This window comes from Ictalurus furcatus, chromosome 24 (genome assembly GCF_023375685.1).
Source record: "Ictalurus furcatus strain D&B chromosome 24, Billie_1.0, whole genome shotgun sequence".
NCBI lineage: Eukaryota > Metazoa > Chordata > Actinopteri > Siluriformes > Ictaluridae > Ictalurus > Ictalurus furcatus.
The window spans coordinates 2830012-2845402 of record NC_071278.1 but is presented as its reverse complement, the minus strand read 5'-3'; the positions used below and the strand labels follow the sequence as shown (position 1 = coordinate 2845402).

Sequence of the window (15391 nt, the reverse complement as noted above, 5' to 3'; positions counted from 1 at the left end):
AATCTCTCTGAGATGACCAGAAGAAGAAACCTCAAGAGGAACCAGACTTACAGCAGTAATTAGCTAATAATTAGTTCGGTATTTAGTTAGTTGAAAGTATGTGTATATGTGTGTGTGTGTGTGTGTGTGTGTGTGTGCGTGTGTGTATACTCACTGTCCTCTGGAGGAATGTATCAGTAAAGTAATCAGAGTGGACGTCCCCGGGCATACACAGTTGAGGGCGAGCATGGCGTATTTAAACTCTTCTTCACACACCACGTGATCTGTATTGAACAGAAATGAGCAGGAAAAAAAAAAAAACAGAATAAGAAAATAGTACTTTTTAAGCGTTCTTTTCATTCCCACCGACCCGAGAGACGTAAACATAAGGAAATAATCCATTTAACGTTGCTCCTTGAATGAACGGATCACATCGCAAACAGACCGCAAAGAAATTCCTTTGTTTTGAAGGATTTATTTATTTATTTTGTTTAAAACCGTAGCAGAATAAAAGGTTGAACATTTCTTTACCTGTGATGACAAGACAAGAGAAACTGCACTGAGATAAATGTAAATAATGTTCACCTGTTTGGGAATGAAAATCTGACCAAATGAATATAAACGCTGAATGTATTGGCGTTATCAGTACAAGTACAAGTACACGCCGTACAGGAAATAGATATACCGTGTGTTCTGTTGCTGTAAGAACAGCCTCCTCACTCCTCACTCATTTCTGCATTAATATTTCAATCAATTTAACATTACATGCCTGAAACATACTTTTTCATTTTTATGAAAAAAAATGACAATATTCAGTTAAAGCTTTCACCTGAACACACTCACCCCTTCTGAAATATTTAATTTCACAAGTTCAACAAGAAGTTGCATCATCCGAATTGCTTAAAGCCAGAGGCATGTCTCCGTGCAGCTCTCGCCTGGTTTCTCACTGACGCTAAGCTTGATTGAGCCTGTACCTGGATGGGAGACCTCCTGGGGAAAACTAAGGTTGCTGGTTAGAAGTGGTATTAGTGAGGCCAGCAGGGGGCGCTCACCCTGTGGGGTGTGTAGGCCCTATGCCCCAGTACAGTGACGGGGACACTCCATCCATCTTCTATACTGCTTATCCTTTTCAGGGTCCTGGGGACCTGGAGCCTACCCCAGGGAGCATCGGGCACAAGGCGGGGTACACCCTGGACAGGGTGCCAATCCATCACACACCCATTCATACGCTACGGACACTTTAGACATGCAGACAATCAGCCTACCATGCATGTCTTTGGACTGGGGGAGGAAACCGGAGTACCCGGAGGAAACCCCCGCAGCACGGGGACAACACACAGGGCGCACAGTGGGAATCGAACCCCCGACCCTGGAGTTGTGTGGCGAACGTGCTAACCACTAAGCCATCGTGCGGTCGGGGACACCATACTGTGTCTTTCAGATGAGACGTTAAACCGAGGTCCTGACTCTCTGTCGTCATTAAAAGTCCCAGGACTGTTATCGTAAAAGAGTAGGGGTATAAACCCGGAGTCCAGGCCAAATTCCCCCATTGACCGTTATCTATCACGGCCCCCTAATAATCCCCATCTCTAAATTGGCTACATCACTCTCTCCTCTCCGCTAATGTGTGGTGTGTGGTGGGCGTTCATCCACTAGTGTAGCCCCACCTCCCCCCACACACAATACTACGCAAAGCACTTTGCGTGTCTAGACAAGTGCTTGGTAAATCTAACTGTAACTAAAGATTATTTTCAGTCAAATTGTGATATTAACTGATAAAGTCGCTTTGAAACACCGTACGACACTGCAACCTGGAGTACATACTGAAAGGAAACGATTATTTAAAAACTCTAGGTCTTTTAAGTAAATGATTCGAATGTCCTTAATGGATGCGAGTGAACATTTCCTGTATCTGCGAATTCTAAGCTAGAGTATTCGAGTCGGTCACTCGTTCAAGAGCAAAACGCAGCGGGTCAGCAAGGTGACCTTGTAAGAAAACAAAAGTACTGTCTGAGATCGTTTAAAAATGCTGAAAAGGAACCTTTAAAGCTTCATATTAAGCGATGCGTGGACTATAAACGGCACCCTGATCATGAAATCCCTGATCAGATGGGACACGACTTTAGACGTATGACGTGTTTAAGACGGGTGTACGCACACGACGAAGGAGTTTTAAACGCTTTAAACGCTTTTTTTTTTTTAATCTCCAGACGAAAGCCAGCATCTGGTCCAAAGGGCCTCGGCTCTCGTCTGCCATTAAGGCTGGCTGTAAAATGACCTCTGTCCCTCCTCTCACTTCAATGCCTTTCATGACTGCGCTCTAAAACCACCGTACACACACCCACACACCCACACACACACCAGCAGGCTATTTCCTTCACCATTATTCAAACAACGAGAGTGAGATAAAGATTAAAAGAAAAAAAGGAGACGGAAAGAGGAAAAAGGGAAAAGGCGTTTATAAACGCACGAATCACAACACAGCGTTGTCGTATCAATTAAAGGAAAACGCCTACGGCTATAAACAGCTGCGGCGCTAATTTACCAGAGCAGCATGTTGGCTTTGCTGGCAGTTCATCTGTAATGAGCAAATATTTACAACACTCGCTAATTACAGTCGAATCCGTACGATCGCGCTCGCAAAAACGGAGAAACGGGTCGCCTGTTATTCAGTATCAGGCTTTCAAAATTCTGACCTACGGCGATTCTTTTTTTATCACGAACGGGGTTCTGTGTTTCTGTAAACGGATGAAGAAGGGGCTGAACTCCACAGAGCCATTATTGCTGTAAGCAGCTTTGCCTTTTTTTTTTTTTTTTTTTTTCCTTTTCCTTTTTTGCCTTTCATGGACAAGCATTTTTTTTATTTTCTGTAAAGTGAATTTCACCAAGCCTCAAGGCACGTTACATAATACGACAGAAGAAGCAATCACGGTCCTCATAAAAGACTGATAAAAAGAGAGAAAAGAAGCACAAATGAATGGAAACGGGCCAAAATGAAATAGTCAGAAAAATGGAGATTGCCAGGAACGAAAGGGTTAAGGAACAATTTTATCAAAGTGAAACCATGGATTGTGTGATTCGTTTTAAATATTTAAATCATCATAGAAAGAAAAAAAAAAACGCACAAACAAACAAACCAACCAAAAAAAAAAAAAACCCCCTCTTCTACCTGCTCAGTCGCATTCAGCTTTTGGATCTTTTATTATCCGTTTTGCCTTTCCAGCCACGCTAAAAGCCATTTTCGACCACCAAAAACACATCTTTCCAACCCTTCCTTTACACGCGATGAATCCGAAAACAACGTTTTTCGGTCGATATTCTCAAAACAAGTGAAAACAAAGTAAAAAAAGTTCATTTGTTTAGACACAGAGTGAGCATTTCCCGCACGCAAGTTTTCTATAACGGCTCGCGTTCCCTTTCGACGGGAACTTTGACGTTGCATAAAGCATAACACTATGGGCAGCGCCTCTCGCGTGCTTAACGCAACGTCGGAGTTCCCTTCTCGGGGAACAGGGTCACATGCGTCACCCAGACGTTTTCACGAAACAAAACCCATTTGCAGTGAGAACAAGAAGTTTCTATTCATCCTCATGACCCGCTTTATTCTGGTCAGGGTGGCGGCCGATCCAGGGTCTATCCTGGGAACACGGTTCTATCACAGAGCACCAAAGCATTCACGCTTTCACACACTCAGTCACACTTTAAAGTGTGACAATTTAAAGCGGTTAATCCAGTCACCGGCACGATTTCTGTACGGGAGGTGGAACGAAACCAGCGAACCGGAGGGAAACCCGGACGTCGAACCCGAAGATCATCCGCACGGACGGAATCGACGATTCCTTAGATGCTCGCTCATCATCCTGTTAATAGAACGGTGGCTGATGTTATAGTTCCAGACTTGTCAATACTTCAGGTGTGGTTTGATGTAGGATGCAAGAATGTAAACACAACGCAGTTTTTATTAGGGGCTATCAAACGCGCACTGTCCTGCTGTAATCCACAGCAAGGGTCTACTCACATGCAGACAGGGTTAGATACGGACGATACGCAATCAGACCTTTGACAGGCAGAGACAAGACCAAAACCAAAACCAAAACCAAAAGAGAAAGTAGGAATGTGACAAACTCGGAACGGGGGAAATTTCTGAAAGCAGAACAATCCCGAGACTCTTTTTGATGAACCTCCCTTCGGGCCGATAGCAAACCTCTCGACCTAACGAGACAAGATGAAATGTTTGGTAACTCTGCGTACTTAAACTGCTGAAGAACACCGCCGTTATTCAGATCTTCCTTCTCCAAAACGCAGGACAACTTGTCTTCCAAGCTGCTAGCGGTCAGTCTGCTGATTGAACTTCACCACCTTCTTTGAAGTTGAAGATTAACAAGACATTCTTTCCTTCCTACCTCTATTATTACACTTCATTTTCACTCCCCCGTTTCCCGTCTCCGTAATACGTTCCTCTCTCCGTTCTGCAGACGACGTTCATCTCTCTCGTCTGCCGGATGCCATCGCTTCCACAGCGCTCTCACGAAGACCTCATTTTGTTCATTATTTCCATCTTGAATGGCTCCATAACATCTGGCCATATTCCGATTGCCTTGAAGACAACAGGGATTATAACAACTGGGGGGGGGGGGTGCGTACACTAGATGTCTCAGACATTAGCAACTGCCAAGTGGTGTCATTCTGTCTCCGAAATTCTTGTCCTGTTTATAGTCAGATGTCTTTTTTTTTCTCATCTAGAATGATCTCGAGGACCCTGGGTTCAAAGCGGCGCTGTTACTGAGGATATTCATGCCACAAGATCAGCCGAACTACGACTGTAACTATTACTGTCCTGATACTGATTGATCTCCCGGCAGTTTGTTTATCCTCATGAGCTCTGGAAGTAGTAGCCCAGCTGTAGTATCTTACTCCCTAGAGGGATGCTTATATCAATTGACATGAAAGGGTAGATCCACATCTGCTCCATGTAGACCAGGGTTGTCCAATCTGGTCTAAAACGTTGGTGTAGTTCTGAAAAACCTGCTCCATTCTCTTCTCATGCTGCTAACCTGCACTGCAAAAAAAGAGGAATTTTAAGAAAGCCTCGTCCTGGGAAAGGAGTTTGCGTAAGAGGAAAAATCATCTCGTCAAGCACGTAGAAAAGCATTCTGATTTGAAGAATTGAGCTAGAGTTAACCAATAACAAGATGGTGCTCCTTATTTTAAGACTTCAAGTTTTTCAATGAAGCATCTATGCCGAAATCCACACTGAACTACATTACCCATCAGCCCCAGCATGTCACATGTCCCACTGATCACTCTCACCTGTTCCGTGTTACCCCTACAGTAATAATCACGCCTATAGAAGGTCTAGTTTCTCAGCACCTAATCGTCCAGCTTTTGTCGTTGTCGTGTTCGTGCGTTGTCACGAGTCCTACAGCCGCTCTCGTAGTCCGCATGTTTTTGCCTCGTGTCCGTTGTTACGTTTATGGTTCGTGTTTTCACGGCTTTCGTTGTTTGGTTTTTTTCATTCGATAAAAATCTTCGCTCGCATCCGCCGCCTTCTACAACCCCTGACACCATGTTGCAGCGTTTTAATAAAAATGCTAAAAATAACAACGCTTCTGGTGCCTTCATTTAAGACAAAGTCACTTATTTTTATTACGCTGTTTGAAGAAATTGTGTTTTTTTTATGCTTATTGTAAGCTGTTTTTTTTTTTTGCCAATTATTAATCTTATATTAAAGGATAAATTCTTGTAATAGGGCACACGGTGGCTTAGTGGTTAGTGTGTTTGCCTCACACCGCCAATTCAATTCAATTTAGTTTTACGTGTATAGCGCTTTTAACAACGGACGTTGTCTCAAAGCAGCTTTACAGAAATATATAAACACAGGATAGAGGTTATTAAGTGTGTGAATTTATCCCTATTGAGCGAGCCAGTGGTGACGGTGGTGAGGGAAAAACTCCCTGAGATGATACGAGGAAGAAACCTTGAGAGGAACCGGACTCAGAAGGGAACCCGTCCTCATCTGGGTAACGACGGATAGTGTGAGAGTAAAAGAAAGTTCATTATGGTTTTATATGAAGTCTTTGTTGAACTAGTCCACTGTTCACTAAAGGAGACCTGAGTGCAGAACTGCATGTGGTAATTGCAGTCCCAAGACCATCGCAGCAACCGTTGTCCCAGCAACCACAGCGAGAACGTGCATGTGGATTTGAGGTCGGTTTTGCTTACCCCATTGGCAGATTTCTTGGCACATTTCAACTTTTTTGCAGTTACAACATCGGAAGCATCTGGCCATTTCTCACCCTCATCGTCTTAAGAACGGACTGTAATTGCTTCCTGGAAGGCCGTCCCCCGCATGCCGTTAGATCCCTGCAAACTGAATCAGAATGCAGCTGGATACCTTGTTTTTGACCTCCTCTTGTTCCCTCGCGTAATTTTTCGATTACGCCGTTCGCTTGCACTGGCTCCCGCATCAGCTTTAAAACATCGATGCTTACATACAAAGCCCAAATGTACCCCCACATACCAGAATCCACTCGCCAAACCCTGCTCTGTACGACGTTCTCCTCGAACAACAAGCACGCCTCAACTTGACCCATGCTGTGGTTTTTTTTTGTCTTATTAACAAAAGAGAAACTAGTCAGGGAAAGGATGTTTATAGCTGCTATGACATAAGCGCTAACAGGAACTATCTACAAACAGATCAAGCTATGACATGTTCTTTTTTTTTTTTTAACAAATAGGCAATTTGGGGCGCACGGTAGCTTAGTGGTTAGCACGTTCACCTCACACCTCCAGGGTCGGGGGCTCGATTCCCGCCGTGTCCATGTATGTGCGGAGTTTGCATGTTCTCCCCGTGCAGCGGGGGTTTCCTCCGGGTACTCCGGTTTCCTCCCCCAGTCCAAAGACATGCGTGGTAGGCTGATTGGCGTGTCTAAAGTGTCCGTAGTGTATGAACGGGTGTGTGAGTGTGTATGTGATTGTGCCCTGCGATGGATTGGCTCCCTGTCCAGTGTGTACCCCGCCTTGTTCCCGATGCTCCCTGGGATAGACTCCAGGTTCCTCGTGACCCTGAAGGAAGGATAAGCGGTATAGAAGATGGAAGAAATAGGCAATTTTGTCTCTGGAAAATTCTACCTCATCACACCACCCTATTATTGATGACTTTCCTCTAACAGCATGCCCCGAGGTGTTTTTTCCCGTACTTAGTATTGGTATGGTATTCTTAACCCCTGGCCTGTGTGTACTTGTATGAATATGTATGAATATATGTTTTTGTATTTTGTATGAATATATGTTTTTCATTACAGACTAACGAATCACTTCTGTAAGGCGCTCTGGATAACGGCGTCCCTTAAACGCTGCAAATATAAATGCAAATCTCCCGGTTTAGTGTCTTAGACTGTGTCAAGTTTCAATATAAATCTCCCTCCAGCAGACGACGAAGACCCTTGAGCGAGAACACGAGCGGAACACGTATACGTGGCCTTCTGTAGTTATATATTTGAATGCGAATATTTCAGTCCAGTCTACAGTGTGTGTACTGATTCAGCCAGACAGGCAATATCCCTGCGCCCGATGTTTTTAAATATTACCGAATAAATTATGAAACGCAATAAATCATAAATGAATTCCGTAATACGCTTTTTCGAAATGCTTTCTCGCCTGCAGCACCGACATTTTTCAGTCAACCCAGAAGCACATTTTCAGCTCGGAGGTGATTAAAAAAAGTGCTGAATGAAATATGAAACGCTCGCACTATAATTTTAGATAATATTGAATTAAATGACATCATCATCATCATCATCATCATCATCATCCATTCGAGACGTAGCGCCATTTGAATACTGTTTTTTCCGTATTTCAAAGCTCGGCCCGTCGTACGGTACGCCGCAGCCGTAACGTGGTTCGTTCACGTCGGAAGACGTGGGGGTGAAGACAGAAAGGGGGAAGACGTGATCTCTAGGTGCCGTTAAAGCATTGCTTTAATCTCCGGCGTCAGAAAACACAACATCGTCTGTTTGAAAGCTGCGCGTCGATATTTATTGTTTGGATTTCACAGCGATATCGACTCATAAAAGCTTGGCGGCCTCACAATAAAGCCAGCGCAGAGAAAGAAAAGGGAAAATGACGGAGCCGTAAAACGCTTCCATTTTCTGCCAGATGTCTATTTTATAAAGGAATAATAAAAACACATCAGAGAAATATTTCCTATAACAGCAGCTCTGACAGCAGTGCAGCTGCATATCACAGGTTTATATGAATGCTCTACTGCAATGTTCTCATACGGTTTTGTTTCCATAGTAACAACTTACACAGGGACTTGTATGGCGTATACTCTACATAATAAACAGATCATACTGCGAGTTTTCTTTATTTAACAAATAATATATACAGTTTTTGATTTTGGTCATAAGTAGTTTTGTTTTTTTTTGTAAGACGACGTTTATGTAACGTTTATGGAAGGAGTCTCCAGTGTCAGCGCTTTGTAACAGTCAGTAAATCTCTATGAAACGTGAAAAGAAAGACGAGGAAGCGTTTACGTGCGGCTCACGAGCTCGCGCGAGTCGAACCGCTCCAAAACTCACTATTCTGTTCGAGTTTCACGGTTATGCCGAAACCTTTTTATTGAGGTGAAACCAATAAAAACCGCAAAAATCTTCCTGGAGTCTGGTTCTAGGTAAACGAGCGGCCGTGGCGTCCGTCTCGAAACGACTGGCTGAAACACGGTTCGTCAGACCGCGATCCGAATTTTCAGACATGAAGGTGGAAATGTGTTTCGGAGAGCAGAGGCAGGCTGGATGTGGGTCTGTAATTTTGTTATTACATCAGATTTGATTCTGTGAACAATTTGTCAAAAGTACATAAGTGCTTTTGGGTACACGGTCTGAGGTTCTAGCGAAACGTCTGACTTAAAGACCGGACGATTACTGGTCAAAGCTGCGTTCGACACCATAGATCATGACATGCTCTTAGATAGATTATAAAACTACGCTGGTATTCAGGGACAGGCATTAAAATGGTTTAGATCAGGGGTGTCCGATCTGATCCGGAAAGGGCCGGTGTGGTGTGGGTGCAGGTTTTCATTCCAACCGAGCAGGAGAAACACCTGATTCCACCTGTTTAATCAGTTGATCTTAGCTTTCAATAGACTCAGGTTTGGCTTCTACTTGGTTGGAATAAAAACCTGCACCCACACCGGCCCTTTCCGGATAAGATAAGATTGGACACCCCTGGTTTAGATCCTACCTTCCTATCGCTACCGATTTATTTGTTTAAATGATGAACTTTCTAACGTGACGTCGGTAAAGTACGGTGTGCCGCAAGGCTCGGTGTTAGGGCCCCTGCTGTTTTCTTCATACATGCTACCCCTTGGAAACATTATTAAAAAAACAGGGGATTCATTTCCGCTGTTACCCTGATGACACTCAGATTTGACATATTTCTACAAGACCTGATGAAATTTCAAAATTCTATTTGACTAGATTCTGACCTGAACTGGACCAACAATCTGTACACAAAAGCTCTTTAGAATACACTCTATATTTACGAAGGGTGTATGGTATGGTAATGGTCCTAAGCATTCATACACGTAAGTCTAGAAATGATGAAAACAGCACCTTAAGTCAAACGAAAGGGCCGAATCATACTAAAATGATCTTTCGTGTCATCATTTTAGCACACACAAGAACCAGATCCAGTGTGTAGCTCTGTTTAAACAAAACACTGATGTTGGGTAACATAATACTATAATAATAATAATAATAATGATAATAATAATAATAATAATAATCACCCATTCAGGTTGCATTATCTCACCACCTTAAAGAAGCTCTACTGTTATTTTAGCCCGAATGGAGTGAAAATTAAGGATCATCTCATTTCCTGGCCTGGTTACCCAACCCCCCCATGAAAGCGAGAGAATCGTGACTCATTTGGTCTTTATGCTAGCCTGTTTTTTTTGTACGCTGGGACGCTTTGGTTGTTTTTTGGTCATCTTTCTGGGTGGTTGCCTTTCATTTCTGTGGAAAAAGCAAAGCCTCAGGGTGCAGCAGTTTATTAAGAAGCAGAAACACACACACACACACACACACACACACACACACAGAGCCTGAGATCACAGCTAAAGGATAAGAGGACCTCCCTCTGTCCATCCTGTTATTTCTGCCCTCTCCCGTCCACCTAATGGAGACTGACAGAGCCGTTCGTTTTCTATTAGAGCCAACGAGTAACATGCATTTATCATTTCCCTCTAATGCACGATCGGATTATCTGCTGCAGCGAGGAATAAAACACGATTAACTGCATACCAAAAAACAACCAAAACACTGACGCACTGCCCTTTTTTTTTACTCCCCAAGAGACATCCATTTGGTTCACTCAAAGTAAAACAAACAACAACAACAACAACAAAACATGCGCTTTTAGGTTCAACCTTTTAAAAAAAAACACAAATACAGCATGCACCGAAAAATGAATCCATCTCCAGTCGAGGCACACGACTGTGTACGTGGAAAAATGACTACCTGTGAAAACTCGGCTGATTTCGAAATAATCAGGTTGATTACTGACTGCTGGGGAAGAGTCTGTCAAAATGTGAGGGTTTGAGAGGATTAGACATGCACTTTTAATCATGTCTTCTGCCTTGCCACACACACACACACACACACACGCGCACAAATACACACACAATGTGTTCAAATTAGCGCTTTTTAATTTCCCTTCCTGTTATTGCTCTGATGCTTCCCCATCTCTGTTACTCTGAATATTTAATTTAGCCGTGTATCTTTCCTCTTCTCTTCTCTTCCTCTACTGTTCCTATCCAATCAAATGCCTCTTGTTATTCCTATCCTATTTCTATATCCATTTTTTATTCCTAACCCATACTATACTATTTCTATCATACCTTAATTCCTATCCTAGCCATTATCGCGTTATTATTATTATTATTATTATTATTCTTACGCTATCCCATCCCTTATTTGATTCAATTTCTATTCTAGTCTTAACCTACGACAATCCTTTCCTTTATTTGTCCCCTCCCCTCCCCTCCCCTCCCCTCCCCTCCCCTCCCCTCCTGTTTCTATGTATTATATTTCTCTCCTATCTATTTGCTTATTTTATTCCTGTCCTTTTACTCCGTATATTTTCTCATCATATTCTTTCGTATCCCCCCACCCCCCCGCCCTTTTTCTCTTCAATTCCTATCGTATCCTTTATTCTGTTCTATTCCTTTGCTACCATATTCCTTTCTTGTCCTGTCCAATCCCGTCTCATTCCTTTTTTTTCGGTCGTACCTTACCACATTTCTTTCCGTTTCTTGTCCTATCCTATCCTCAGTAGTCTATCTGTAAGATCCATCCATCCATCCATCCATTTTCTGTACCGAATATCCTATCCAGGGTCACGAGGAGCCTATCCCATAACCCTGGACGGGGTGCCAATACATCAAAGGGCACGATCGCACACATATTCGCACACCAGGGACAATTGGGACAACGCATGTCTTTGGACTCGGGGAGGAAAGCGGAATACCCGGAGCGAACCTCCGAAGCACGAGGAGAACCTGCAAGCTCCGCACACACAGGGCGGAGGCGGGATTCGAACCCCCGACCGTGGAGACGCGAGGCAAACGTTCTAATCACTAAACCGGCGAGCCTCCCCGTCTATCTATTAGATCTTATAATCTTATTCACATACTATCATATTGCCATCCTTTTCCTTCTATAGTGCTCCTATTCCCCTACAATCCTATATTTCTTTCACATTTAGCCCAAACTGCTGTCCGTGCCCATGTAGGCTTCTAGGCGTGCCTAGGGATGAACGTCATTGCTGCAACTGTGGACTGCGTGCATTTGAACGCATCACTTCTAATGTGCACACAGTTACTGTAGAATAATAGGTACAACGGGAGCAGATTATATATATCTTACATCCGTAAACTGGTCTATTATTGTTTATATGATGAACGGTTTATTTCGTGAACGTATTCTCGATTGAATATGTCCTCGAAAAAGGTAGTTGGATCTGCTGGGGTCTCTCTCGCTTTCTCTGTCTCTCTCTCTCTCTGATCCAGCTATTCACTTTGTAACATCTGTCCTTACAGTCGAGGTGACTGTGTGATCTCGCTCTCTGCTCTCCTCCCTGCAGACAGTAATTGCCCTCCTCCGATCCCTCTTTCACCAGACACACTCATTAAATCGGCACGCCGTTCCCCTATTCTGAACTGCACAGCACACGGAGTGCCGAGAGCCCGGCGTCGGCTTACCGCTGAGCTTCATGTACACCGAAAAAAAAAAAATGAATAAAAAAAAAAAAAAATCAATGAACGCGCAAAAGGCCCCAGAAGCGATGCAAAACCCAGAATCTCTAAAGCTAGGGGTGAAAATGCTCGCAGGAGAACCCGAGTGGGCCGAACTCAATCAGAGATTAAGCCATTTGTAGTAGAGCTGGAGTCAAGTCTTCAGTGGCAGTCATTAAAGCCGCCCACCCAGCCACTTAGAGCAGCTCATCCGGCCAGTGTGAGAACACACACACACACACACACACACACACACACACACACACACGGCACAGAGCAAGTGCTGACCGATCGGTCGAAAACACCACCGTGGAAAAATATCAAACACATGTCAAGTGTTGATTCTGAAATGTGAGATTCATAATAATCTCAGCAGTTACTATATCAGCAGCATCTAGGATTTGTTGGCCTGCTAGTCCACTGATTCGAGAGGACGCTAACAATAATCTATTTCTAACTTAGTGTCCATACGTATAGTATTGCTTTAATGATAGGTTAAAGGAATACTCCAGCATTTTAAACTAATATATTCATGCTGTCTGTAGCCTGCGTACTGTCTGATGACCACAGACCAGACAGACAGACAGACAGACAGATAGATAGATGCATAGATAGACAGATAGACAGATAGACAGACAGACAGATAGACAGACAGACAGAGAGATAGATAGATAGACAGACAGACAGACAGACAGGCAGACAGACAGATAGACAGACAAACAGATAGAGAGATAGATAGATAGACAGACAGAGAGATAGATAGATAGACAGACAGACAGGTAGACAGACAGACAGATAGATAGATAGATAGACAGACAGATAGATAGACAGACAGAGAGATAGATAGATAGATAGATAGATAGATAGACAGACAGACAGAGAGATAGACAGATAGATAGATAGATAGATAGACAGACAGACAGAGAGATAGACAGATAGACAGACAGGTAGACAGACAGACAGACAGACAGATAGATAGACAGATAGACAGACAGATAGACAGACAGATAGACAGACAGACAGGTAGACAGACAGACAGATAGATAGATAGACAGACAGATAGATAGATAGATAGACAGACAGACAGGTAGACAGATAGATAGATAGATAGATAGACAGACAGATAGATAGACAGATAGACAGACAGAGAGGTAGACAGACAGACAGACAGATAGATAGACAGACAGACAGAGAGCTAGATAGATAGATAGATAGATAGACAGACAGAGAGATAGATAGAAAGATAGATAGATAGACAGACAGAGAGATAGACAGATAGACAGACAGAGAGGTAGACAGACAGACAGACAGATAGATAGATAGACAGACAGAGAGATAGATAGAAAGATAGATAGATAGATAGATAGACAGAGAGATAGACAGACAGACAGAGAGATAGATAGATAGATAGATAGATAGACAGACAGGTGTGACGGTCAGGTGTCCTCATACTTTTGGCCACATTGTGCGTTTCCTGATATCGCTCTCCTTCCTTTCTGTTTTTCTTCCTCTTGAAGTTAGCACTGACCCTGGAGACTCCTTCCATACAATGTTCCATCCACATCTCCTCACAGAAGGCCTCACCACATCAACAACCACGCGTCACGCGCTGTTTAAAATCCGTTCATACGGATCGCCAAACGTACAACATCCCCGGTGTGAGTCGTTACCATAGAAACGTTAACGCATTAAAACGAGCGCGTTAATACAGTATAAGCCTGCGATGTGCGGCCGCGCTACTGTCAAAAGCTGCTGTTGAAGAGAGTGATTCAACAGCTTCTGACCAATCAGGGTCGAGAACTCCATCGTGCTGCGGTGTAATCGTTTGTAAATGACGTTTGCGTGAGGATACGTGTAGAAAAGGCGAATGCGGTTAGGGAGATAAACAGCAGGGATGTTTATACAAACACGTCATTCATCCTAATTAATTAGGATATGAAATTAGCATGCGTGGAGCAGTTCTGACCGGCTCCAGCTGTCACAAGTTCAGGAGTATTATCATCTGGCACAGTTTCACCAGAGCGGGAAGTTCTGCCTCAATGCATCTGTGTAAGCATCTGATTAGAAAACGTTCTGATTTGCCGATTTGCATTTCACGCATGCCGGCGTGTTCCTGAATTGCAGTTTCGCTGTGTCCAACTGATGTTTTGGGGTTTTTTTTGCGTACAGGGATTCTCCTTTGAAAAACATTGCCCGGAGCTATAGCCATGCTGCCGAGTGACTCGTGCTCCTGAGCTGAACTGCTGAAATCAATGCTGAGTCCCAGGACTTTTCATTTTGCTTTGCTCCACACAATCAATCTAACCAAGTGGGGATTCGGTTCTTTTTTTTCATTCTTTTTTTTTTTTCTTTCATCCATCGCGCCCGTCAGTCTGTAATGATGAGCCACAAGGAATCGATGGACGAGAACGATAAAACTGAGGAAATACAACACGAGGAATTACGCGAAGAGACTACGAAAACAGAATTCAGCGTTTAATGCTGCGCAGCGGGGGACCCCTCAGAGCCGTGAGGAAATCCGGGGAGCTACGGATCAACTCTTACGTTCATTTCTATTTCGTAGCGTCCTTGAGCTCGTAATTAAACTCTATAAATATTGCGGCCTCGGTTCACCGGTGAGGTTTGGGGGGGGGGGGGGGGGGGGCTTGAAACAAACTGAGTGACTGGTTAAGAGGGAAAAGCCTCACTCAGCCAATCAGAAAGAAGGAAGGAAGAAGGGAAAAGAAGGGAAGGGAAGGGACGGAGACGGGGAAGGACAGGAAAAAGAAGGACGGTAAGGGAAAGAAAGGAACGGGAAAAGAAGGGAAAGAAAGTAAAAAGAATGGAAAGGAAGGGAAGGGAAGGGAAAGAAAGGAACAAGAAAAAAGGGAGGGAAAGGGAAAGGAAAAGAACGGAAGGAAGGGAAATGGGGAAGGAAAGGAAAGAAAAGGAAAAAGAAGGGAAAGGACGGAAACGGGGAAGGAAAGGAAAAAGAAGGACGGGAAGGGGAAGAACGGAAACGGGAAAGGAAAGGAAAAAGAAGGGAAGAACGGAAACGGGAAAGGAAAGGAAAAAGAAGGGAAGGGACGGAAATGGGAAAGGAAAGGAAAAAGAAGGGAAGGGACGGAAATGGGAAAG

General features: G+C 43.7%; 1 protein-coding gene across 1 annotated transcript in view; it reads right to left on the bottom strand.

The window, feature by feature from the left end:
* The window catches only part of LOC128600242 (potassium channel subfamily T member 2), a 93745-nt gene that overhangs the window by 18937 nt on the left and 59417 nt on the right, over nt 1-15391 (bottom strand). The window contains exon 15 of the mRNA XM_053612573.1: nt 155-263. Coding sequence (XP_053468548.1) covers nt 155-263 — 109 coding nt within the window. The remainder of the gene's footprint in view (nt 1-154; nt 264-15391) is intronic.